General features: G+C 47.2%; 9 protein-coding genes across 10 annotated transcripts; 7 read left to right on the plus strand and 2 right to left on the minus strand.

Moving 5' to 3' along the window:
- Nucleotides 1-364: 364 nt before the first annotated feature.
- Nucleotides 365-1,372, plus strand: LEA1 (U2 snRNP complex subunit; the record flags this gene model as incomplete). The annotated part of the gene is made up of 5 exons (XM_058504815.1): nucleotides 365-443; nucleotides 519-559; nucleotides 647-907; nucleotides 962-1,096; nucleotides 1,145-1,372. 5 exons carry the CDS (start codon nucleotides 365-367, stop codon nucleotides 1,370-1,372), a joined length of 744 nt encoding a protein of 247 aa, XP_058359371.1.
- A 312-nt stretch (nucleotides 1,373-1,684) lies between these two features.
- On the minus strand, nucleotides 1,685-2,987 carry ONS95_011215 (uncharacterized protein). The gene is made up of 6 exons (XM_058504816.1): nucleotides 2,949-2,987; nucleotides 2,801-2,896; nucleotides 2,376-2,451; nucleotides 2,240-2,325; nucleotides 2,102-2,192; nucleotides 1,685-2,054 (listed from the first exon to the last, which is right to left on the minus strand). Exons 3-6 carry the CDS (start codon nucleotides 2,437-2,439, stop codon nucleotides 1,726-1,728), a joined length of 570 nt encoding a protein of 189 aa, XP_058359372.1. The 5' UTR covers nucleotides 2,440-2,451; nucleotides 2,801-2,896; nucleotides 2,949-2,987; the 3' UTR covers nucleotides 1,685-1,725.
- A 506-nt stretch (nucleotides 2,988-3,493) lies between these two features.
- ONS95_011216 (uncharacterized protein) lies at nucleotides 3,494-6,630 on the plus strand. The gene is made up of 5 exons (XM_058504817.1): nucleotides 3,494-3,532; nucleotides 3,587-3,892; nucleotides 4,181-5,221; nucleotides 5,373-5,886; nucleotides 5,936-6,630. The coding sequence occupies exons 3-5, from the start codon at nucleotides 4,517-4,519 to the stop codon at nucleotides 6,223-6,225; spliced, it is 1,509 nt and encodes a 502-aa protein (XP_058359373.1). The 5' UTR covers nucleotides 3,494-3,532; nucleotides 3,587-3,892; nucleotides 4,181-4,516; the 3' UTR covers nucleotides 6,226-6,630.
- Nucleotides 6,631-7,174: 544 nt separating this feature from the next.
- On the plus strand, nucleotides 7,175-10,236 carry GEF1 (glycerol ethanol, ferric requiring protein). 2 transcript variants are annotated; one of them, XM_058504818.1, is made up of 7 exons: nucleotides 7,175-7,414; nucleotides 7,472-7,487; nucleotides 7,538-7,693; nucleotides 7,740-7,868; nucleotides 7,916-7,983; nucleotides 8,032-10,096; nucleotides 10,158-10,236. In XM_058504818.1, the coding sequence occupies exons 1-6, from the start codon at nucleotides 7,244-7,246 to the stop codon at nucleotides 10,024-10,026; spliced, it is 2,535 nt and encodes an 844-aa protein (XP_058359374.1). In that variant the 5' UTR covers nucleotides 7,175-7,243; the 3' UTR covers nucleotides 10,027-10,096; nucleotides 10,158-10,236. The 2 variants fall into 2 exon arrangements, with proteins under 2 accessions (XP_058359374.1, XP_058359375.1); XM_058504819.1 differs by lacking the exons at nucleotides 7,175-7,414; nucleotides 7,472-7,487; nucleotides 10,158-10,236 and having other exon boundaries at nucleotides 7,536-7,693; nucleotides 7,740-10,096.
- ONS95_011218 (uncharacterized protein) lies at nucleotides 10,190-11,473 on the minus strand (the record flags this gene model as incomplete). Its single annotated transcript, XM_058504820.1, has 3 exons — nucleotides 10,190-10,531; nucleotides 10,590-11,052; nucleotides 11,103-11,473. 3 exons carry the CDS (start codon nucleotides 11,471-11,473, stop codon nucleotides 10,190-10,192), a joined length of 1,176 nt encoding a protein of 391 aa, XP_058359376.1.
- Nucleotides 11,474-14,179: 2,706 nt separating this feature from the next.
- On the plus strand, nucleotides 14,180-15,352 carry ONS95_011219 (uncharacterized protein; the record flags this gene model as incomplete). Its single annotated transcript, XM_058504821.1, has 3 exons — nucleotides 14,180-14,196; nucleotides 14,249-14,454; nucleotides 14,511-15,352. The coding sequence occupies 3 exons, from the start codon at nucleotides 14,180-14,182 to the stop codon at nucleotides 15,350-15,352; spliced, it is 1,065 nt and encodes a 354-aa protein (XP_058359377.1).
- A 1,054-nt stretch (nucleotides 15,353-16,406) lies between these two features.
- ONS95_011220 (uncharacterized protein) lies at nucleotides 16,407-17,529 on the plus strand (the record flags this gene model as incomplete). The annotated part of the gene is made up of 2 exons (XM_058504822.1): nucleotides 16,407-16,547; nucleotides 16,597-17,529. The coding sequence occupies 2 exons, from the start codon at nucleotides 16,407-16,409 to the stop codon at nucleotides 17,527-17,529; spliced, it is 1,074 nt and encodes a 357-aa protein (XP_058359378.1).
- A 3,885-nt stretch (nucleotides 17,530-21,414) lies between these two features.
- Nucleotides 21,415-22,454, plus strand: ONS95_011221 (uncharacterized protein; the record flags this gene model as incomplete). Its single annotated transcript, XM_058504823.1, has 4 exons — nucleotides 21,415-21,481; nucleotides 21,543-21,647; nucleotides 21,699-22,024; nucleotides 22,131-22,454. 4 exons carry the CDS (start codon nucleotides 21,415-21,417, stop codon nucleotides 22,452-22,454), a joined length of 822 nt encoding a protein of 273 aa, XP_058359379.1.
- Nucleotides 22,455-22,912: 458 nt separating this feature from the next.
- ONS95_011222 (uncharacterized protein) lies at nucleotides 22,913-24,253 on the plus strand (the record flags this gene model as incomplete). The annotated part of the gene is made up of 4 exons (XM_058504824.1): nucleotides 22,913-23,100; nucleotides 23,179-23,292; nucleotides 23,390-23,804; nucleotides 23,870-24,253. The coding sequence occupies 4 exons, from the start codon at nucleotides 22,913-22,915 to the stop codon at nucleotides 24,251-24,253; spliced, it is 1,101 nt and encodes a 366-aa protein (XP_058359380.1).
- Nucleotides 24,254-25,695: the final 1,442 nt, after the last annotated feature.

Consider the following 25,695-nt stretch of genomic DNA (forward strand, 5'->3'; position numbering starts at 1 on the left):
TAATCATTTTACTGTTACAAAATTTCGGTGACTATCAATTAACAGTCAATGGAGAGTGATAAGAGATTCTTGACAGTTGAGAGGTCGTTATTTCAAGAAATTGCACCTCTCACGGTGGGCAGAACCTGCTTTTTCCTGTAAGGTATACACTCGATTGAAAACCTGATACTCTGCGATACATTCCCCTCTTGCTCACAGCCCAATTAGGTTTAGCCTCGCTAATTTTAAAAGTCGAGAATTGGGTGGAGGGGAACAGCCTCAGCCTTGTCAACAATCACCACCAAGCGCTACACAGCACGATTCCCTGCAGCTGAACCATTTTCCTTTCCTCTACATCTACGAAAACAACAGGTAAATCGACACAATGCGTCTCACGGCAGACCTGATCCAATCTTCCCTCTCCTACCTCAACCCACTCAAAGAGCGGGAGCTTGATCTTCGAGGTGCGTACCTGAAAAGAACATGATACTACACTTTGAGGCGAGCTGAGTTGATATCGAATTTTTGTACTTCTGCAGGCCATAAGATCCCCGCCATAGAGAACCTCGGTGTCGCCGGTGTAAGTTCTCCTTGCCCCCCCGCGCTCTGCCTCGCGAGACAAAGCTCTTTGCGTTACGAAGGCATTGATACTGACGAAATGTAATAGCCCCACGATGCGATCGACTTTACAGACAACGATATCCAAGTCCTAGGCAATTTCCCTCTATCAGCACGGTTACGAACACTGCTGTTGGCGCGCAACAGAATCACAGGCATCCAACCCTCACTCGCCAACTCGATACCAAATCTCACGACATTGGTGTTGACGGCCAATAACTTTGCGGAGCTGGCAGATTTGGATGTTCTTGCTACATTTCACCACCTTACACATCTAGTCTTGTTGGAGAATCCCGTTACGAGAAAAGAGGTACGATTTCGGAGCTTCAGGAAGACAGGTACGAGCTGGCTAATTGGTCTTTAGAACTACCGGTACTGGGTTATCTGGAGATGTCCAACTGTCAGATTTTTTGATTACAAAAAGGTTAAGGATGTAGAGCGTGAGAAGGCGAAGAAGCTTTTTGGTACTTCTGCTGAGCCATCTGCGCTGGCTTCGAAGGTATGTCCGGTGATGCAAGCTTCTGACCAATCGCTGATGCACCGGCAGATTATGGGCGTTAAGTCCAAGACCTTCGATATCCCTTCAGCGAACGGTTCAGCAGCTGTCTCAACATCGAAGAATTACCGCGTCAAGTTGACCGACAAGGAACGAAAGAAGGTGGAGGAGCTGATTAGGAACGCCAAGAGCTTGCAGGATATCATTCGCTTGGAGCAGGAACTAAATGAGGGGCGTGTGCCGGCAGCTGCTCAGGGTGTAGATGATATGGAGGAATGAGCGAACTAGCTTGAAATACATAGAACGGGTAAAATGTGGCTGGCTTTGATTCTGCATATCAGACGGCGTTATGGTCTGGGAGATACGAAAAGTATTGGCGTTTTCTGGATACCGAGCTGCTGTTGACATAGAGAAAACATGGCAGTTCTCATATGAGACTTGATATATTTAGACACATGGTCGCCACAACATATCCGCTACTGTAATTGATGAAAAATTCGTGGTAATAAATGGCGGCTCTATATAAGAGAACTACCAGCGAATTCATACGCATAATACCTATGTCGACCTGTCGTTTCTTTATAGTACAATAGTCATGACTCATTCGTGAACGCTGCTTGAAATAAGCCAGGTCAATTCATCTCAACATCTTGGCCCTGGTTCTGACTTTCAGAGATGGTAGACCCCGTGCTCAATCGAACGCGGCGACTCTCCTTCTCCAGCTGCGCATTAGGATCATCAGCCTCGTCATCATCTAATGAGGTATCATGGGCTCCAAATCCATTAGTGCCGTTCGCAGTAGGCTTCAATATATCGAGAGTGGTTTGGCCGACCTCGACGGAACTCTCGCCATTCGTTTTGCTGGGCCCTGATGCGATCTTCTTGGCTTCCTTGTAAGGGATTGTCTTTGGGACAATATCAACAAGGAACTCCAGATTATCATGGTGAGCCACAGCATTTGCTGAAAAGTATTAGCTAGCTTGGGATACATTGTAGGAAATCACGTACCAAGATCTCGGTATTGAATGTTTCTGCGAGGCTTCTTCTCCGAGCGGACGACATTATGTGCCTGTTCAGAAAGGTACTGAATGAACATCTCCTGTTGACTTTGTCAGACATTTATCAACGAAATCGCGTTAAACTGACCGTAGCAACCGTTATGACGAAAGCAGCAGAGTTGGAACAGGCATGAATATCCGAATCAACTTGTATCATCTTCTTTACACGGGAAACTGGAAGCGATGAGTGATTGTTCGTATGCTGAGAAGGCTGTGTATCTTACGTGGTAGTTGGGTAGTACCAGTGGCCTCCTTCCGGGGAGGGATAGGAGCAGTGTTGTAGGGCATGATTATTTTAGCCTATAGGAGATTCAGATGAGCTACCAGTGTCTGAATTTGCAGACAGGTTTGAATCAAGCGGCTTTTCAGCTGCGCAAACTGAAAGACACCCTTGAGGTCTGCCAGAAATAGAAAGCAGCTTTTACAAATCAGCGAAAGTCCTCGCTCGAATTTAGAGAGTGCTTGGTAGCCCATCAGAGAAAGCTTTGGGGAGAAAGGGGGCCGGCCCTCTTGGCTTGACGAGCTCGAGAGTCAATTGCAGCAAACAGACACAGTCATATGGCGTGCAGCTCAAGCGCTCAGAGCCAGGAAGTAGCGACAGAAGCAGGTCCAAATGAGAGCGATCCAGATGGAGAAGGTATTCTCGTACCTGCGCTATAATTTTGGTCTTGACCTTGTAGGCTTGCTAAAGCTGGTAAGTCACGCTTCGCAGGTGAGTGTCAGCAATAAGAAGCGCTCTGTAGTCCTGTGTGCTGCGGTTAGCAACCTTGTCCTTTGCGGGGAGGGACTGTACTTGCTCTCTCCTGCGATAGCCACACAACACCTCCAAACTTCCAGACTTCCGAGGTCAATCAACAGTACGTGGATAGTTGACAGGCGAGAAGATCGAGACGCGTCCAAGTCCTGGACGCGGTGAAGTCGGCCGCATTGCCGCTCAGAAAGCGAGTGCCTCATAAGTGCCGACAATCACCGAGGAGACTTTCCACTCCAACATATCCAACCTTGGCCCAAGAAGCTTTCACATCACTAGTCAAGATAGAAGATTTTATAATTTTACGGTCGTAAAGATATATAGTTGCGCAGTATAATATTCTCTCCCCAAGATACTGGAAGGACACGGCCAGCATCTTACAGCCACAACTCCCTGGGCGAGCTGAGGGCTGTGCATCCTACCAAGATGAGGCACAAGTCTTGGTTCTAGGAGCTGGGCGGGCTTGGTCGCCATGTGTCAGCCTGTGCTGCTACGACTATTTCCCAAGTCAGATCCCTTGATTGATCTTCATTCTTACACCAGGCTGTCAGCACATCACTGAATTGATCAGACAAAATGACCCAAGCGCTCATCTCTGGTATCAGCGGTTCGATAGAGAATGCATGGAAGGTATGTTGAAATCCTAAGATACATTGGTCGGGATCACTATTGACTCGAAGATAGAGATATCGAGTCGTATCACAGGCCCCTACTCGGCTCAAGCCACTTTCTGATGCACTACTGTCCATGGAGCCATGATCAGTGTGCTACGCTTGACACTCGATATTAGTCAGGAGTGTCGACTTTCAGCGACGGACAAGTGGGTCATCAACACCCAAAATGAGCTTGCAGCCAGGTATTCGAGCAACTAGATGGGTTCATCTATGGTCTCAGATCCCGTCAAGTAAGCTCTGATGCAGTGACTGCTTTGAGAGACAAGATTCTCGACCAAGTTGCTCGGCTATCTTCGTTTCTCGAAGCCCTTCAAATGTAGGTAAGACTTCAAGCATTTCATTGCTTATTACGTGCTTGAATTATGTTTATGCCGCCGCAGAATACATTTGAAAACAACAAAATTGTGAAATTAGAACCCCGTTCCGAAGTTTGTTGTTGGACCATGGAAGATAGCTTGCGGCGGTGTTCAGGCTAGAACCAGGATTTATTCTCACAGCAGCGTTGCTTTATGATATTGCGAGATACGTGTGAACATCATTTTCCTATTGGCATAGATATTAAAATCTTGTTTGCGCAGCTTTGCAATAGCTGATATCAAACAAGTTCGCTCAGACAGAAAATCACAACTGCGTTGAGCAACTTTCCAGACATTGAAGCTGTTGCCGGAAACTGGGATGATTTACGAGCAGAACTTCAGAAATTTGATATTTAAGAAAACTTGGTTCAGGACAACTTCTTTTTCATCGACAATTGGCTTAAGGACAATATCACGGGGGCCGGCGACGTGACCGAACAATTCCATAATGCGGGAGGTGTGAAAAGTGAGTTGCCTGGAGAAGAATCCAATACCAATAATGAGGGTGAAGAGCTGCCGGCTATACACCTGGGGCCAAGCGCGGTACCATTAGGGAAAAGGTGCAATGTTTGGAACACACTTCGATGGTCATGAGCCATAATGAGCAAATCGAATTAATGGCCACAACGTCCAAGGCGCCACCTGCCTATACCTTCGAAGAGGGACACGATGAAAAGGTAGACCAGGATTTCAACACGTATATTCAGAGGGCCGTAGATGCTGAAGCTAGTCGAAGGACCATTGAACGAATTCAGAACCCTGATGCTGGACCTCGACCATATTCTTGGCTCCCCAAAGACATGCACGCGCAATACAAAAGCCGAGGAGATGTCTCATCTCTACTGGAACCAAACTCATTCTCTACCATGGCTCATGAGACTGCGCCAAAATGTAACGACGACATTGAGAGACTTATGAGTCTGTTACGAGTAACCTTCGAGCATAAAAATCTCTCGCAGAGTGTGGGCGTCGTCAACGATGCTTTCAAGTGTTTGGATTCCATGTCGAAAGCCGTGTCTAAGTTCATGTTACTCCAAGATCAGCATTCTCAAGTCTCTGAAGCTTTCAGCGACATGGATGCTTTGGACTTCGAATATGATACTGCGGCTGGTATCGATGACAGTCACCAATTCCCAAGACAAGAATTTGAGTTCTGCCAGAAGAGCTACTACCGGCTTCTGACATACATCATGAGCATGCTCGAAGCTTTCTCCTACATCTTTCAGGGTCGGACGTACATCAGCAGGTCGCGTCATGAACTGGAATTCCTCTGGAAGGATAAGAAGATGGTGCGCTTTCCCTGACATTCCCTTCATTCATATCGTTTCAGATCCCGCATCGTACCCTTATTCTATATTGGCGTCTCCCGGCTGCTCTGAAACTTTCGCAGATATCAATTTCTTCTCCTTAAATACCAGTACTGACTCTGAGACTTTCTAGAATGTACGAAGTGCCTGGATTGACAAGCAATTAGCTGCTTGGGATGAGGTCGAGAATGCAGTTCTATATGTTCGAGACTGGCGTGCTGTTCGGCCCTTAATTCGAGATGAAGCCTTGAGAGCGCTTGAAGAATGGCATACTGCAGAAAGGATACTGTCAGGCTCGGAAGTGGACGATGTCATCGAGATGACAATCATGTCAGCCACAGGTCTCCCAAAATCAACGTTTGGAAAGCCAAGTTTATTCGTGAAATTAGTACTATTCGTTGCAGCCCGTGTGGGGCAGATGAGGGTCATGGAACTCAAGACCGACGTTTTCCCAAAGTCACAGGATCCGATATGGAACAAGACATTTGAGGTTACCCTACCGAAGAATTCGAAGTGGATCGATGTCGAGATATATGATCGTGTTGCAGGGATGGAGAGCCATATCGGCAGAGTTCGTCTACCGTTTTCGTTCGTTCCAGGAGTTGAGGCAAGTTTTGCCAACAAGAGCCTGGTGTATGGATTGGATGGTACGTAAACACTGCCAGTTATCGATATATCTCCTAATTGGATCAATAGAAGAGCTAGAGTTTCCTATAACTTTGATACGTAAAGGCAAGCAAATACAGTCACCCATGATCAAGCTCGGGTTGAGGTGGGCGGGCCGTCAGGCAAGATTGGAAGAGGCGAACATCAGTTCTATTCCTCCAGGGAAGATGTTTAAGCCAAGTCTCACCGGTATACCAATGTCACAGGAAGAAAGGTATGGGATAACTTCAGCTGTTGAGTCTATTCCCATAGCAAGTGGTTTGAGTAATAGGAGCGAAGGGGGTTGGAGACACTTAGAGAGAGTTGGCTTGTATCCTTAACATCCGTTGCTCTAAACGATTTCGTACGCGTCTTCGAATGGTCACTAGTGCATTTGGTACCAGGTTAAATATTCGGAGGCGTACCTTCCCTCCTTCATGTCAAGGATGTATCGGATATCCGTGCTATTGAACCCTTGACAGGTTCGGATCGATGGCATTTGCAGATCGAGAGAAAACACTCTGATCGTTTAGATTCTCGGAATAAATATGTCGATCACTTCACGCGGAGCCCTAAATGCTACAAGTTTATGATAGGTATCGGCGGCAGATACGATTTTGAAATCGGTGCCAACGCTTGTGGCGGGTCAGATACATCGGACTGGTTGGTATTATTTACAGCTGGAGCTGGTACTTAGATAATTGTGTTGGTAATGAGTATATGCCATATTGGCCATTGAATTTGGATGTTTCTTAGTATCAGATTAGGGACTTTGAATATGCTTCAAATGACAACTTTACTGAGGTATGTCAATCAAACAAAATAGCAGAATGACTATCAACAAACTCGCTTATGAATGCTCGCCCCAAAATCAATTATATGTTTAAGTTTCGCAACTCCCATGTGTGTATACCGTAAAACATTACTATTGCAAACATTTCATGAATGATGTTTACACCTTCATTCAATCAAAGCAACCTGATAGAGAGGCCTAAGAGCTGACATCACAAACATGGACCAAAAGCCTCAAAGTTTAAGAATTCTCAAGTTTGCAATTTGAAATTTAGATTTTTTATACGTCAATACCTGCAACGGCCTGCCTGGAACTTATCTCAGTCGGTAAAGTACCATCACTTAAATTATCTCATGTGCCTTAGCCGTACGGGGTAATCGCCCGGCATCGACCATCACTGAACAACCACAACCGCCGCCCAGCCCAGCCTCATCAGATCAGCTTGGCCCCGCTAGCGGCCGCGTCAACGATCGACCTGCAGCAGGACTCCATCCATCATTGAGGATTTGTATCAAAAATCCTGGTATTTGACAGCTCAGGAACATGAATCTGGCCCGGAAGAGGCCATGAACTCCCGATCATCCTCCGTTTCACTGCCTGCTCCGCGTCAACGTCCAACTGTAACTTCACGACTGTCCTCCGCGATATCGAATGCTGAGCATGGCGAGGCTGCGAACGCGCCAACGAATGCCGAACACCAAATAGAAGAGGAGATTGCGAAGATCAAGAGATATGAGGTATGTGGGCAAGGTGGAACTTCCACAGGTGTTATGATGATGCTAATTGAGGCTTAGGATTTTACCACAATAGGTACTTCAGCTATTTGAATGCGACGGCACGAGTTAACAGGCTACCAACAGATTGGGTACAAGATGCTGCGAAAGAACAACTACGGCGAAAAGTACGGCGGAAAGAGACAGCTGGGTTTTTCGAGAGAGGGGGCCATGCGGGCTGGAGATACAAGCTTGGAGAGTCATATGAGGCAGCTCAAGGGTGGATAGTGGTTACGTTGATAGGTAGCTACGGGGCTCTTAGCTGGAGGAAACTGCTGACCCACGACAGGTGCGGCCATTGGTGTGAATGCAGCTTTCTTGAATATCATCACTGAGTGGCTTTCGGATGTGAAACTGGGGTACTGCGAGACGGCCTTCTACCTCAATGAGAGCTTCTGCTGTTGGGGAGAGGACAATGGTAGGGGCAGTTTGAAGCCAAAGAGTCTTCTCGCTGATAGAAAACAGGTTGCGATGATTGGCATCGATGGAGCTCACTATCTCTAGTCAACTATGTGTTATATATTATGTTTGCTGTAGAGACTCCCTTGACTGCTTCGTGTTCCATTTACTAACGACAGCAGACAATATTCGCTTTGACTTCAGCAAGTCTAGTCAGATCCTTCGCACCCTATGCAGCGGGATCAGGGATATCGGAGATCAAGTGTATCATAGCTGGATTCGTCATGAAAGGTTTCCTTGGATTCTGGACTCTGGTCATCAAGTCCGTAGCATTACCTCTCGCTATTGCATCTGGTCTGTCCGTTGGCAAGGAAGGTCCGAGTGTACATTATGCTGTCTGCACCGGAAATGTTATCTCAAGGCTGTTCGACAAGTACAAAAGAAGCGCATCGAAAACTCGAGAGATTCTAAGCGCATGTGCTGCCGCCGGTGTAGCCGTCGCATTTGGAAGTCCCATTGGAGGCGTCCTGTTTTCCCTCGAGGAGATGTCTTCTTACTTTCCACTGAAGACGATGTGGAGGAGTTACTTTTGCGCTTTAGTTGCCACGGCCGTGCTGTCGGCAATGAACCCTTTTAGGACGGGTCAGCTTGTTATGTTCCAAGTCCACTACGATCGGTCATGGCACTTTTTCGAGGTCGTATTTTACATCATCATTGGAATTTTTGGGGGCTTGTATGGCGCATTTGTTATCAAGTGGAATTTGAGAGCGCAGGCTTTCCGCAAAAAGTATCTCACCAAATACGCTATCCTCGAAGCGACGTTACTGGCAACTGGGACCGCAATCATTTGCTATCCCAACATGTTTTTACGAATCGACATGACCGAGAGTATGGAGATTCTGTTTTTAGAGTGCGAGGGGGCTGAGGATTATAACGGTCTATGCGATCGAGAGAATAGGTGGAGAATGGTGGCTTCTCTTACCATAGCAACAATCCTTCGGATATTCCTCGTCATCATTTCGTACGGCTGTAAGGTCCCCGCTGGTATTTTCGTACCGTCTATGGCCATCGGAGCCTCTTTTGGAAGAACAGTGGGGATTTTGGTGCAAGCTCTCCACGAAGCTTACCCAACATCTGTATTCTTCTCAGCGTGCCAGCCGGATGTCCCCTGCATCACGCCTGGAACATACGCATTTCTTGGAGCGGCTGCTGCTTTGAGCGGTATCATGCACATCACAGTATCTGTGGTAGTCATCATGTTTGAGCTTACCGGAGCTTTAACCTATATTTTACCAACAATGGTTGTGGTTGGCGTAACCAAAGCAGTCAGCGAGCTCTTCGGGAAAGGAGGAATTGCCGATAGGATGATCTATTTCAGCGGCTTCCCATTCTTGGACAATAAGGAAGAACACATTTTTGATGTCCCAGTCTCACAAGTTATGACTGGCGATGTTATCGCATTACCCACGACTGGATTGGCGATGAAGCACCTGGAGCAATTGCTACGTGAGGACAAATACCAAGGGTTTCCAATAGTTGAGGATAGAGCCTCAAAGATCCTCGTTGGATACATTGGGCGGACCGAGTTACGATATGCTATTGACCGTGTCAAGAAAGACCGGTCGATCAGCTCAACAGCGAAGTGCTACTTCGGCTTGAATACTTCACGGCGAGACTCGATACCAGCGACGCCAGCGATCTCCGGCCATCCACCAACGACCTTTGATGCAATGGCATCATCATCCGTCGACTTCAGCCGCTTTATAGATCCTACCCCAGTCACTGTGCACCCAAGGCTACCGCTGGAGACAGTCATGGAATTATTCCGCAAGATTGGCCCACGAGTGATTCTCATTGAATACCATGGGAAGCTCACTGGTCTGGTGACCGTGAAAGATTGCCTGAAGTATCAATTCAAGGTAGAAGCCAGCGAGAATCCCAGGGATGACAGGCATCTAGTCGAGAGCCAGGAGCGGCTTTGGGGAGTGATCAAGAGAGGTGCGGGCTGGTTATCGGATCAGGTGCATCATGTTTCGAGAGGGAAGATCAGATTAGGTGGAAGCGTCGATTTAGCGAGGTCGCCACCTCGTGGTCATACAGGTCCAACGTCTTACATGATGGATGGAACCGAGGACGACGTGGATGCCGACCAAGGTGTAGAATTAGAAGACCGGTAGCGCCTCTGTTTGAATATCGATTTAGACCTTTGATCCAATATCCAATATATGTTTGGTCTATCTTGTTCAAGTCAGTGTCCAAGGCCTCCCAACTACTTTCGGCTCTTGACATGTCCTCATTCTAGCTGCAGTAAATCCAAAACAAACAACACTATTCAACATCTCACTCATCCCAAATGACGCTCGTGATCTCCCCACCGACATCAACCGACGCCACGAAATCCCCAAACTCCCCACTAGCCACGTCCCTCTGCAAGATCACCACCCTACTATCACTCTGCAAGCCCACCGCTGCCAGAGTCCCCGCCTTGTTAAGCGAGAACTGTCTTGGAACTCTTCCTCCCGCAGGAGCAAGCTGCGTGAATGACAGCTCTCCCGTGGCATCGTCAATAGCCCAGGTTTGGAGAGTGTCGGATGCGATCTTGGTGCTGTTGTTGGGATCGAAATTGTCGATATCGAAGAGTGGTGCATTGCGGGAGGAGGTGACGAGGAATCTGTGGTCAGGCTATTTGGTTTTTGTCAGTCTATACAGATCTGTTAAAAGGGGTAGACGAGCTGCTCACGCTTATAAGAGCTTCAGCAGCAGAAGCTCCGGCTGGTGTCTCCATGGGCCCGTATGTCCCGCTCACAAACACTTCCTCGAAACTCAAACTCTTGTCGCCATATGTGACTTTGTAGCTCGCAATGGTGTTCGACAATTCCGAAATCAAGAAGAAATAGGTATTTCCACATTCCGCTTTCAAGAATGCGCCGTGTCGTGGACCAGAGCCAGCGGGTGTGGAGAATGCCGTCGACTCCGTGAGGAGACTGGTGGTTTGGTCGATGCTGAAGACGCGGACGAGATCCGCGCCCAGGTCGGGCACGACAATGAAGCTGTCTGTTGGGTCGACGATCACTTCGTGTGGATGAGGGGCGTCTTGCCGTGCTGGGTTGGTGCCAGGTGCGGTGAGTTTGAAGGTAAGGGCTTGCAGGGGGTCAAGAGTCCCATTTGCGCGGATGGACCAGCTTGTTACTGCTGAACCTGAACTATACTTGTGTTAATCGTTGGCAAATAAAGATTTTTGTAAGTGACGTACTAGTGTGCCAAAGCTAGACCCTTTCCACCATTGTAAACAACGGAGCTGACAGGTCCACCAACAGATATAGAGCGGCCCAATAGAGTCAATTCTCCAGATTCAGATGCCGAGTAAGCAGATACCGAGCCATTTGGTCCAAAGAACCCCTCATCAGTTGAATATATGATTCCGTTCAGTTCATCCTTCGTCAACCATGACGGACTAGTTTGAGCAACTGTGTTGACCGAAACAGTCTTCAACGAGAATCCCCCAATGGCTTCTGGGCTCAAAAGCAGCGTCGTGATATTTCCAGAGTAAGAAGATACAAAAAGATTGGTAGCAGCAACAGTAGATGTCACAAGGCCGCCGAGAGTGATCTGAGAGAAACGCATATTGTCTACTACACAGGTACTCTGATCCTGACAAGCGAGCGAGCTGTGGATTCCGAGAGAGCGAAGGAAGGGGGGGAGGAGAGACAGTCTTGAGAGGGAGATGGGCAGCTGCCACATTTTGAAGGGGAGGCAAGCTTTAGGTTTTAAGACGTGATATGAAAGGCAAGATGGGTTCAAAGAAGATCTTGGCAGCAAGGTTAGGCCTAAAACTAAGCTTATGCCAAATGCGAATGCGGAGGATGAAGAGCGATGTACCGGGCAGCCCTTGTTGAGATCGAGTCAGATGAGGCTGGGCAATATGCAGCTGCCGGCTTGGGGGTGCTCGGGGGGGGTAGATGTGAGTGGTGGAGAGGTGGATGGGGGGGGGGGGGGGGGGGGGGGGGGGGGGGAAGGTGGTCTGGGATGAGATGGATGATGAGGATGGCGAGGATGGAGGATGGGTGGATGCTTGAGTTTATGAGAAGCGGCTTTGCAATTTAGCTGCAGGCGACCCTGGACACTACAGTACTCAAGACTGCAACAGAAGGGATTATTGGCCCTTGACATTGCAAGTAGCTTCCCACCAATTGCTTTTCTCCTCAGCCACTTGGCGGCGGGAATGGCTGATATCTTTCCGAGAGTGCACTGGGAAGGTAAATTATTTGGAGGCGCCGAGATACAATTCGACATACTTTTACCCCTGAAATTGTCGGCATATTCTCGGTTCCGAATGGGCGTTTCCGCGATCCTGACCCGGGGAAGCGAAAGCCGCCGCCACTCTGTGGGGGTTAGGGGGTGGGTGGGGTGAGGGGTGCGAGGGTGGGTAACGTGGGTTAAGCTGGCTGGCTGGCTGGTTTGCCGATGACAGCTACTTAAGTACTCGTAGGACACGAGCACGAGACAGCTTCCTAGCTCGAGGAGTTCTGCACCGAGAAGTCCGACCGGGCCATGATCACCAGATCAGATTGGTACCACTCCTCGCACCCACTCTCGCCACTGTACCCAAATTGACAGGAGATTCAGGATCTCCATCTCCTTATTTATATTTATATTACCAACAGTTTCATTCGAGATGATCCTTCGAGAAACCATCTTGCGTTGATGGGGGTGTGTCAACTCTAGTAACATTATTGCCTTGTAAGGTTCGGAGCATGGTCCCGGAATGGCTCCTGAGTCCTGCTTGGAAGCTGAGCCCCTCGTCTCATCTTCTCCCCACATATCGCGGTTTCTCGCTCTTCCAGCGGAGCTCCGAAATAAAATCTACCAGTACGCAGTCTCTTGGCCGACCTTCTCAGCAAAGACATGTTGTGAAAACATGGAGCAGAACTGTCGTGGAAAGGGATGCCAGGATCCATTGGCATGGGTATGCAGAGTATATTCTTTCTGGCTGGAAAGCCCTGTTGTATTGGACCTTGGGATTCATTCCCCTCCTCTTGCTTCTAGGTCTAAACTTTCTCTACCAGACTTCGATGCTAAGTTCATATGCAGAGCATTGTTTCCGAGACACACTTCGCCCGGCTGAGCGCTCTGCCTTTCCTCCTCGTCAACCGACAAACAAGCTATGAAGCGCTCTCTATTCTATACCAAACGCCCTTTTCGATCAACTCTGCACTGATATGCTATCTCCACCTTGGACGAACAAAAATTCAAGAGCTCATCAGCGATGTGACCCTACGACGGATGAGATTCGTAACGTTCGATATCGAGTTAGATTACGCGCAATGGGTCTATGCTGGAGACTGGTTAATCACCATAGAATATCTAATACACGTATGGGACGTGAACTCTGCTCTGGAGAGGGTCGTTATTGATATAAAGTATGTGGAGCCAACTAAAAGGATGGGATGGACAGTTAATCAGGCAATTTTTCACCAAAACTGTGGAAGAATCTTCGAGAAGGCGGGTCTCACTGGCAGGCTCTTGAAGGCAGATCTTTGAATGTTTGACTGATTTAATCTAGCTGAGAGGACTTCCTGAACGGGTCAATGTGGTATTTGTAGAAGCACTTCCAGGATCAAAGTGTTGAACAGCTGGGCTATGAACAGCCATGAGAAGCGAGGAATCAGATTGGTGGCGAACCGAGTTCTACCTTTCTATATTGTGGCAGCAGACTTTGCAAAGACCTTGTTTGTCTTTGGGAGAGGCTGTATTGCGCTTAATCGTACGTTGCTCAAGTCAGACTGAATTGTTGTTTTTTGACATAAAATTCCCAGTCATTTCGCTTCCGAAGCGAGGGAGACTGGGGAGAATAGCCGGAGCAGGATTTGGTGGTCAAGTAGCCTACTAAGCTGAGGCCCAAGTACGACGATATTTACAAAAAAACAATATCACCGAATGGCAATTACTACATATCTATGGGTGTACTTCTAAGGAAACTGTGTACCAGCAAAGGTGTCTCGGCTGCCCCAAAGTGGCTTTATCATCACATTTGCTTCAAATACTTGGGGCTGGGCAATACATTGGCGATCCTTTCAGCTCAATTAAGAAATCTAGAACAGAGACATTTTTCACGAAGATTACACTCGTCAGTTACGATGAAATTCAACGTACAATCCATCCAAAAATCGTTCTCTGCTTCCTTCCGACGGGACGGTACTAAATGGCGATATCGTCATTGCTGCCCCGCACAAACTCATCAATCTTTATCCGCTGCACAGTACTTGAGACTCTTGACGTCCATTCTACTTGAACAAATAACGCTATAACACGAAACTTTCAAATCTCAAAATGACGAAGATCTTCATGCAAGTCTATGAGGCAAATGGTATATGGACACATCACTAATGTTGAATGTAGTACTGGCACCACTGGATACGTTGGAGGAGATGCCTTCTACGCCCTCGAAAAAGCACATCCAGAATATGAATACACAGCACTCGTCCGAGATTCCGACAAAGGCGCGCAAGTTGCATCCGTCTTCCCTCGTGTGCGTCTTGTCTACGGCACCTTAGACGACTCCTCACTCCTTGAAGAAGAGAGTTCCAGAGCAGATATTGTCATTCGTGAGTAGCTCCAGCACCTTTTCCCACTGAAAGTCGAGACTAAGAAAAGAAAATAGATACCGCCGATTCATCCGATCATGTGGGAGCATCCAAAGCCATCGCCAAGGGAATCGCCGCCGGCCACAGTAAAGGAAAGCCCGGATTCTGGCTGCATCTCTCTGGCACCGGGATTCTCTGCTGGAAAGATATGGAGACTGAGACTTACGGCGAAGCACCTTCGCAGCAGCCATACGATGATCTTGACAGAGTCTCGGATCTAACATCTCTTCCTGACTCTGCATTCCATCGAGCGGTCGACAAGATTGTCCTGGATGCATCATCTGATATCGTCAAGACTGCCATCATATGCCCACCAACTATCTACGGCCCTGGTCGCGGTCCTGGAAACCAGCGAAGCAGACAGGTCTACAACCTCGTCAAGACGACCCTGGAGCAAGGCCAAGCGCCACAACTCGGCAAGGGTCTCACCGAATGGGACAACCTGAATGTCCACGATCTCAGTGACCTGTTCGTTTTACTAACCGAGGCTGCGGTTGAGAATAAACCAGATCTGGACAGCAAACTCTGGGGCAAAGAAGGATATTTCCTAGCAGAGAATGGCCATCACGTCTGGGGAGAAGTCTCTAAATTAGTTGGAGAATCGGGTTTTGAGAAGGGGTATATCAAAGAGAAGAGCACGAAGACTATGAGTCCGGACGAAGCGAAAGAGGTTGCTGGGTTCGAGGCATTGTCTTGGGGCTTGAATTCGAAGGGTTTTGCGAAGAGGGCAAGGAAGTACTTAGGTTGGAAGCCCAAGGGAAGAAGCTTGGAGGATGAGATTCCGTTCATTGTTGATTCGGAGGCGGAGCTGCTAGGGATTAAGAAGGGACATGCTGAGAAGGTTTCCGGGGGAACGTAGTCTGAGAGTGGCAGACGTAGCTTATAACCCCAAAGACAATGTGAAAAGTGTGATGGTTATAAGAACGAGTATTCGCGACTGGAACAGAGTCTCATGAGCATCTCAGTTGAGCTGGTGGCCTCTTCACCTGAACTATTGGGAATCAATACCCTGTAAAGCGGAGGACGCTTAATAGTGAGTAAGTCTGGTCTAGTACCACTACTAGGTCAAAACCAATCAAGGTCTCGATGTTGAGGCTTCATGAGTCCTGATGCTGCGTTAAAATTTTCAGAATTCCGCTAGTTGTTTCACACAAACATGTGGGCCTCTGCAGTGATCACATTTTCGGGCGTGGATATCTTCTAAGGAATTCAGAAGAGAAGAGCACCAGATTGAGACTAATGACCGCATTGACAAGACCCCGTTGTAGCCGGAACTCTTACATGTGTAGATTCGTGGTGGTCCGTTGGTCAGATTAAAATCGCCATACCTCAACATCGTCTGCCAGTGATTGTCTGAATCATTCGGCTTCCAGGTAATCACCTTCAATGACACTTGAAAGGCGTGGTCATATGCAGACATACAAACTCGATGCCGAGGATTGATGTTCGATATCAAGATGTGGTGTATGTAGGAGGAAGGGAAGTCGTCTTGTCGGGAAGACATGGCCCGCTAGCGCAGAGTCATTTCAGGGATTGGAAGGCGCTGAAGACAATACTACGCTACGGAGTATGTGCCTTAAATGCCGCCACTGCCCCTCTCCCTCGCATTCATCCATCTCCTTGCATGCACTTTCTCGGATTCATTGCCCTGGTCAGCAAAGCAATGAGAAAGCGATCTGAAATCAGAGATCGACGAATGATGATCCACGTCACTTAACTGCTGAGACGCCCTTCTTAGGCATTCCAGGCACAGCCAAGGATCTCAGGCGGGAAGAGTGACATCGACCAGAACTTTTGAACATTCACACTTGGGCTACAAAGCTGACCAAGTATCTCTCATCAATAAAAATTATTACTCATCTTCACTTAATATCTATTGACTGAATTTCCTGACCCAGAACACATATTCTATCATGACAAGCTCGCTCAAGAACCCCTCCTGCTTTCTCTACAGCCCAGGAGTAGCAAAGATCGAAGAGGCTCCATATCCAACCATTGAAGACCAACATGAAGTCGTCATTCGAATTGCCTATGTTGGTGTTTGTGGAAGTGATGTCTGTATCTCATCCAACTGAAAATATACAATTGCTGACGCTATTCCAGGTGCATTTCTGGAACCATGGGGGAATAATCAACAAAGTTGACCCTTCTCACCCACTCATCATGGGCCATGAAGCATCAGGAACTATCCACGAAATTGGTACAGCTGTGACTTCTCTCAAGATTGGCGACAAGGTGGCAATTGAACCTGGCCACCCTTGCCGTCGTTGTAAATCATGCAGAGCAGGCAGATACAACCTATGCCTAAAAATTAAGTTCGCGGCAGCTCCTCCTGACAACCATGGCGCGCTTACAAAGTACTTCAAGCTGCCGGAAGATTTTTGTTACAAGCTGCCAGACTTCATGGGTCTGGATGAAGGTGTCTTGGTGGAGCCACTTGCCGTTGCAGTGCACGCGTCTCGGCAAGCAGATATCAAGGCTGGTCAGACAGTTGTGGTTTTTGGTGCTGGGACTGTTGGCCTACTTTGCGCTGCTGTTGCTAAAGCTATGGGAGCCCTCAAGGTTATTTCTGTGGATGTGAACGACTCCCGGCTAGAGTTTGCGCATACATTTGCGGATGCTGGCACTTATCACCCTTTGGTCGAGGATCCGGCCGAGGATACTGCGAGAAAGATCATAGACGCGAACCAGCTTGACGAAGGAGCAGATGTTGTGCTCGAAGCTACTGGTGTTGCTAGCTGTATCGAGGCTGGCATCTCAGTGACAAAGCGTGGAGGCACCTATATTCAAGTTGGCTTAGGGAAGTCAAAGGTCGAATTTCCAATCGTGAAGCTATCCGAGAAGGAGATCAACATGAAAGGATGTTTTCGATACAATGCCGGCGATTATGATTTGGCATTACACTTCTTGGAGTCAAAGAAAATTTCTGTCAAGGAGCTGATCACTGGTGTCGAGCCATTCGAGCGGGCAACTCATGCCTGGGAGAGAACTAAGAAGGGAGACGGCATCAAGAACTTGATTGAGGGGCCGCTGTAACATTACTCAGCACACTTTTTCGCCGATTGATCTAATTTCGGTTTACATTTCCCCGACTAGCCAGCTCTTTCAACCAAAAACATATCATAGTCTTCTTTGTGTTTATGCCTGCCGACGTCTCTATCACTCCTACCAATTTGACTTGAGTTTTGCCATTCTTACTCTTCACCCCCTGTTTGGTCCGCGAACAAAATTTCCAGCGAATTGAAGATTACAAGTGCAGCTTTAGGAAATCACAATCCATTTTGGAGAAAATCACACTCTCCCCATTAATCATATCATCATCTAAAGAAAATCAAAGGTTCTCACTTCCTCATTTTGGCAATCACTGCCGAAGTGATCCTGTCAGGTTTGTAGTTTCAACAATACAAAGTAAGGGCTGGAACTATGCTTGATACGTAAAAGATGCTGTTTTTGAGGTCTCTGGTGAGTATGGCACAGGCACACCACACTTCTGAGGCCTGAGGCGAAACACAGCTGCCCTGGTGTGCATCTCAGCTTGGAAGTGAGTTCTTCCATTGTTGATCTGTCTCGGCCTGTGAGGCTAAAATTGGTGCACCTAGGGAATCTTCGATAATAGCGCCATCTACACGTTGCCTCCTGGATACAAACCAGTGTTTTCTTCTGATAATACTATTCTAAACGCACGAATTCCTCCTTCATAAGTACTGTCGATCCTCACAGGTGCCTACCGGCCTTATTCCACACGTTTAAACCCCATTCTTGACCCCGTCCGTCACCAGTCGGAGGGTGTGGGAGTGCGTGGTAAGGAAGGATTACGAAAATGATGAAAACCGATTTCTGGACTTCGAGCTCGACGATGTCTATGGTCCCCATGAACCTCAAAACAGCGCCCTTCGCTATCCACGCCTCCGCCAGCAGTGCAAGTACAGTAACTGCTCATGGAGAATAAATTAGTATTAACTTTGTAAGTAGGAGGTTTGGAAACAAGGAGGACAAGATGCTACTTACGGAGTTCCGAGTGCAAGACAGCCTTTTCGCATGATAAGCTTCCTCTTGGAACCGCTAGGCTGGACAAGAATATCACCATCCATTACTGGCTTTGGTTCTTGTTTTTTGCATTCGTGGCAGTGAGCATGAAGAGACCCATAATACTCTGTTTGCGTCGCAATGAAGTTCATCTTAGGTTTCACCTTCTTATACCTCTTTTTGAACCTTTTTCTAGGGGTTGTTTGTTCTATTGATGCCTGTTCACTTTGGAGGGTGGTTTCGCTTTGATTCTCTCCCTCACTTATACTGGCTTTTCCCTCGTGGCTCTGCTGCTTGTACCTCTTCCTATGTACTCTCTTCCACTTTCGTGTGGAAGTCTCTGCGTTACAGAGCGTTTCACTCTGTCTTTCCCCCTCAGTTATATCGCAGGTGGCTTTCTCATCGTGGCTCTGCGCCCGGGAGGTGCTGGTGTAATCTGGAGTCATTTCTGCCAAACTCCGGGGGTGGGGGGAAGGGGGGAGAGATGATATGATGTAGTGGTATTTATCGACGTCTGTCCGCCCGTTCCTCTGGATTTTGCGTTCGTTCGTAGCACAATTAATTAGCGCGGTTGGTTGTTGCCTTCTTGCTGGAAGACAGGTCTGAGGGGAAGAGAGCAGAGCTTGGGAACAGATTAAATTCTAGGACGACCGAGCTGTCCAGTCCAATTCATGAGACTGCGCGAGTGCGTGCTAGCCTTTGGCCGGCAGTTTAGTGCGGCCTCGTAAAGCTCCGTTTTATACACCTTCCACTGTTCTGACCGATGAACCCGTCCGTTCCTTCGGATACTACTTACTTTAGTATTGCGACGGCTGAAACTTGTTGGGCTGCACGAACCCCATGACATGCGAATTCGTTGCAACATCTAATTGTTCACAGGCATGGGGCTTTGCTTTCAACCTACATCTACCAAGACTCTTAAGCCATACTTTGAACGGAAAACAAGCAAGATCGGAAATGCAGCTGCCACAGAAGTCTTTGGTCAGAAGTCACAGAAACTGGTTTTGTCAACCACAAAGGCTACTACTATGCAAGAGAGGCTAGCGAGTGCATATCTTCGGCTCCTCCAAGCGACGGTATCGGTCTGTCTTGAGTTGGAGAGAAAACGTCTTACTCAAGCTTGACACTCGAAAATGATAACATTGAGGAACCGTATGTCTCTTGCTCGTACAGTTGTCCATAGACGTACAAGATGACGCTTGAGAAAGGTAAGTACTACCCGAGCCGAATCATTTGTTGGAGGACATTTTCTTGAAGAGAGAGAAAGAAGGAGGGAGAGAAAGAAGTAGCGATCTGAAAGGAAATCGCTAAGAACGGCAGACAGAGTCTGAATATTAACTCGAGTCAGGGGGAACCCTTCAAAACCAGGGAAAATTTAATGAAAATCAGAGAATCTAGCTTGAAAATAAAAGCAGACAATTGTCTAAATTACAGACAGAAAGCAATTAGAAAACGCCTGTTTTACACATAGTACCTCTCTGTAGAAAGTGCAGTCTGTGTCTGCTAAAAATTACCTCGTAGTGATAAATGATGATAGCGAGAAAGAAAACTATTTCACAAAGGTAAGGCCGATTACAGCCAACGGACACGACCTCGAAAAACAGGGATATGAGATGTTGACAATATCATAGGTTTCTCTCGATGAGCATGAGGAAAAGGCACAACACGACAAATTTGAATCCACGTTGTCTATTCACGAAGCAGTAGGCGATTTTAGCCCAAACCCCATCCCATAGGGATCCTTCACGGGCTTTCCCATCTCTCATTACTACATCTGCAAATTCTACCACCTGTCTCATGATCTCCTTGAACCTGCTGATTTCTTTGCGAAGTTGGCAGAATTGTACACCAAAGGGGAATCCCCAAAGGTAGATTCGGACATCATATTGTGACATACACTGGAAATGTTGCCCAAGAAACAAATATACTGCAACCTGCGAATAGTCCTTTGCCAGTGGATTGAAGAGTGTTGTGGATCTCAATATAGAGCGAGGCGGCCCCTGAAAAGGTATGGACGTGCTGAAGAATGCGTTGGAGAAGGTCATTCCACGTCTACTTCAACGCATGGAAACGAACGGTAGTTCTATCAAGCCTTGCCTCGTTTATGGAGATCTCTGGGCTGGCAATGCCGATACACAGACTGGACATCCATTGGTCTTTGATTCCGCTCATGTCTAGACACATAAATAATCTGAGACTTATACACTCTCTAATTCCAGCTTGTTAGTAGGTATTAGACGAGTTTGGCAACGTGTGGCAGGAACGAAACAGGTTTAATTCAATACTTACCACTCATATATTCCTAATTCCTTCCCCTCAGAGGTCTAAGATGACGGGACTGCGCTCTATGCTGTGTAAGAAAATAGAATGAGCACAACTTTGCCGACTCATATGGAGTAGGAGATTTATTGCACAAGCAGCTGTTGGTTTTCATATGTCAAAAGTTTGAACGGGGTACGAAACGAAGGTTTGGACGCAGGACTACTTTGCTGACTTCACTCGTCACGAATGAAATGGAGAAACTCGTTGTTAAATATCCCGATGCGTACGAGGTCTATAATACTCCATTCACTAGGGTCGAATAAGTAGTCAGAGTTGAAATGTTCAAGGGAGGTAGAGGTAGGTACAGGGACAGTACGGAGACGCTCAAATTAAAAATACAATCGAACCTGTGAAATGACAAATCAGGTCCCTGAATTGCATTCGCTCCTTTTATATGGCTTGTTCTTTAAAACGAGGAGTCTAAGACATGTCATGGCGTACTTTGTGATGCACTCTCAAACTATGACCTATTAACAGTCCGGTCCGCATTGAACCACCATCGTCCCTACATAAAGTAGTACGTACGGCCACCCTTGAATACTGATAAGAACATACCTCCACCCTACCATAACAATGGATTCCACACCATACCAGATCCCAACTCAAGAGCTGTTCAGTATGAAAGATCGTACAATTCTAGGTAAGTGTTGGCAATCAAATGCGGGGTACCCCACAGACATCACTTGCTCAACAGTCACCAGTTACAGGAGGTATAGGAGCAGTCGGCTCGCAAGTGATCTACTCGATCCTCGAATCAGGCGGAGATGTAATCTGTCTTGACCTACCCAAAGATCCTCCTGATCTTGGTACTCTCCATTTACTCCTTTCCTATCGACAAGGAGCTAATCACATGACAGACCGTTTCTATAACCTGGCATCCAGAACATCAACACAGTTCTCTTACTATTCAGTCAATGTCTCATCGGCTACTGACGTATCTTCCATTTTCGAAATTGCTGTAAACTCGCTCCGCTCTCCTCTTCGAGGGGTGGTCACTGCGGCAGGCATTTCTGGCGAGGTTGATGCAGTGGACTATACACCCGATGACTTCAGACGACTGCTAGATGTCAATGTGATGGGAACATTCTTGGTAGTTCAAGCTGCTGCCAAGGTCATATTGAGACAGGGGTTCGGAGGCAGTGTTGTTTTGATTGCGAGTATGAGTGGGAGTGTTGCCAATAAGGTTCGTTGTCTTCTACCTATGTCTCGCTTCTGGACCTATGTAGAAAAACAATATAAAAAAGTAACAGCAGATTTTGATATTTATACTTTCTTATGCAAAATCACAGGGAGTCCATACCTCCGCCTATAACAGCTCCAAAGCAGCTGTTCAACAACTCGCTCGTTCGCTTGCCTCAGAATGGGGCACCAATTCATCTAATCGTCCACCAATCCGTGTCAACTCCATCAGTCCCGGATATATCCAAACACCACTGACAGAAGTGGCACTTGCAAATCCAGAAGTGAAAAAGATCTGGCTGGATGGAAACATGCTCAGTCGCATATCTCATCCCGAAGAGTATCGCGCACCGATTCTGTTTCTGCTGGGTGATGGGAGCAGTTTCATGACAGGAGCGGATTTGAGGGTTGATGGAGGGCATACGGCTTGGTGAAAGGATGGACTAAAGCTTCCACTGAAAGTGGAAGACTGATGATCGGTCCTTTCCTATTCTTACTAGGCCTAATTTTCATACAAACAAGCTTCCAGACTTGCGACTTCTCGATATGTTGGTCCCGGGCCGCCCCCAAAGCTGAAGTTGCTCAGTAAACCTTTTGTTGGTTCTGGTCAGGGCGGTATGTATTGGCGCGCTCTCCATGCCAGCGCTTAGCATCCAACCTTAAAGGTTCCTATGAACAGGTTCAAACAATAGGCACAATTAATTCTTTGTTTGTTATTTGGTACTTTGGTCCCGGAGGCTTCTCGGCTACAAGGCCAAGGGACATAAACAACGCTGACACACAACGCTGAACAGCGGAAATCTATCCTTAATATACTCATTTGGCTTCGATCGGTTCCCAATTCTCCAGTACGAAAGTTCTCTCTCGACGCCTCCTAAAAGTCTTGCTAAACATGTGCCCCAGTTATCCAGACAGCAAGAACAACAGACGCAACAACGACAGCAACAGTATGCGGATCCGGTTTTATGGTGCCCCAGTTGTGCGTTCTCTGGGTCTTTTGAAGATCTTCGCAATGGCTCATACCAGTGAGGCAGCTACCATCAACTATACCATCGGCATTCATTTCGGCCATACTGAGCTGTACGGTTACTCAACTCTACTCCTAAATCCGTGCCATACACTTCTGAACATGAGCCTGACCGTTAACGATGAATTTAGATCTTCGGCCTACTATGACTCAAACTCTCAGATACACATCGTTACCAGTATCCAAAGCAGTTTCAAATGGCAGGAATACTTTCTCGCAACTATGGAGGACCCTCGAAACCACGTGTAATTGATACCACTTACTCTTTCAGCCCTGCCATCTACTCCTACCTCTAAATCCGTTTTAATAAACAGTCCTTTTTCGGTATGCTTATCTATCCAGTGGTTACTTTGACCTGGAAAACATGGCCATGTTCAACGAAACCCTCGAATCGATCGTCACCGCAACAGCATCTACCCTCGGACAAAGTCCCGATCGGCTGAACATCAGCGCTTTCTCAGTTCCCCAACATTTTTACGACATCTCATCCTTCACGAACATGGTGGAAACAGCTTCGCGGGCGGGATACATCCATCGAACTGGCCAAGTGATCACACACTTCAACAGTGCACGGCTGGCTTACGATCTCGACACTTGTGCAGCTGCAGGCCTCGCGCCCGGTTGTAACCTCGATGAGGAGGAGAATTATGTCTTTGTTGTTGATTATGGGAAGGCATACCTTTCCCTCGGGTTTGCTGCAGTCGGCAAGAAGCTGTATGCTCAGAGTGGCGAGAGGGATTGGATTGAAGGAGAAGTTGTGAGTGAAGATCCTGAATCTACGCGGTTCAGTACCCCCCGACTAATCTGCTAACATGCGTTCAGGTGGATGAAACGGAAGACAATAGATATATACTGCCACCCTTCACACTGGAAAAGATTCAGGACTTCCTCGGCAGTCAGTTGGCTAGACGTGAATGGGACGCGCCCATCCTCCCTTCACGAATACTTGCTGTCATCCTTACGGGTGAGGCATCGAACGATTCAATGTCTGCGATGAAAGCCCTTCTGGAGGAGGCTCTTCCAGCTTTCAAACACAAGTTTAGGACGTCGATAGTGCCTAGGTTGGTCGGTGTACTGGGAGCAGCTCACAGAGCACGGCAAATGGTCATTGATGATATTTTCCAAGGGCCAGAGCGTTTGAGTGATCATGCGCTGACCGAGGAGGAACGGAATCCACGAAAGCCCAAGAGTCATGATGAATTGTAAGAGTGAGGTGTGCTGAGAGTCCGGAGTGGAATGTGGTGATTTTCTAAGAGAACATTCGAATACCATGGTACTAAAAATCGATTTGATTGATGACACAAGTGCTTTGCAGGCTTAGTGTTCTTGTGTAGACCATGACTTACGATATCTGACAATGTTTTGCTACTTAAGCGAGAAGATAGTTCGTGGACGAATTCTACTCTTTTCGTCCCCGCCCAACCGCAACCCTGACTCTCACTCGACCTTGAAATTGAGGCTCTCTGGGATGAATATCGATTCGAACAATAAGCAATTCTATGCTGGTCTACATTACCTGATCTGCAAACAGAGAGCCTTATCCTGCCAGAGCCTTTAAAAATATGACCATGTAGATATTTCCCCGACTCCTGATGCTTTCATCCTTTGTAACTATGCGAACAGAATCTTATCATGCTACCTAGTGTCTACTGGAAGAGGTACAATGGCAATCCCACGGAAATATGGACCTGTGGGGCTAAAATCGCACAAGAACAAGCGATCCTGAGACAAGAACACCATTCCCCTCGTTAAGAATATTGTATTTACTACTTTGCCACACCTATAACGAGAACTTCTTCTATGCTTCACCGACGGAGGATAAATAGTCAATAACCAACTGCCACTCTACTGTCGTCACCTCTGATACGGGCAATACTAGTCGACTTAACCTACAACAATTTTGTTTGCTTCTAATAGTGCAGGGGGGTATTCTCCATGGCTTCATGATCCTTCTCTGAACAGGACTTCGTTCTCTTGAACTTTTCATAACTTGAGCCAAGGTGCAAGAGGCATGCAAAGTTGTCTCAGGGACTCGCGGGGTGAATAGACCCTAGGTAGACTCTCGATGGTCGTTAGATCCTGGTGTTGGATAGTTGGGTTGAGTAAAGGAAATTGGCTTTTGCACCGAGGGGATCGTGGAAATCATGCTTCAGAAAGTGATACCTTCTTTCAATCTTCCACCGTATTGACATAGGCAGTCTCGCGCAGCCACCTCGAAATAACAATATTTTGTCTTTACAGTCATGGTGATCAGGCACCTGCGAATCCTCAGGAGCAAGACACTTGAATTTCTTGTTAACGGGGGCTTACTCCTGACTCTTCCTCAGAGAGAACTCTCTAATGTGAGTGTCTCAAAGTCTGACGTGGACCAAAGGTAAAAATAATATTTTGAGGCTGTATCTAAGATTCATCAAACGAGTGTCACTGGAAATTCGACATAGAGCTGGTCTAGGAGATATCGAATTTATCTTTTGTCTAAACCAATTATTACGAAAGTTTTGGACAACAGTTTATGAATGTACACCATCCGACGGCGAGGTCAAAAGGAAAGTCTTTCGTCTCATGCAAAGCAAAGAGTGAAGATATCCTAGGTAAGCATACCCCATTACCCCCAAGCATAACTTCATTTCAATCATACACACCCGGCA

This window comes from Cadophora gregata (assembly GCF_030347475.1).
Source record: "Cadophora gregata isolate MNR1 chromosome Unknown scaffold_5, whole genome shotgun sequence".
NCBI classification, from domain to species: domain Eukaryota; kingdom Fungi; phylum Ascomycota; class Leotiomycetes; order Helotiales; family Ploettnerulaceae; genus Cadophora; species Cadophora gregata.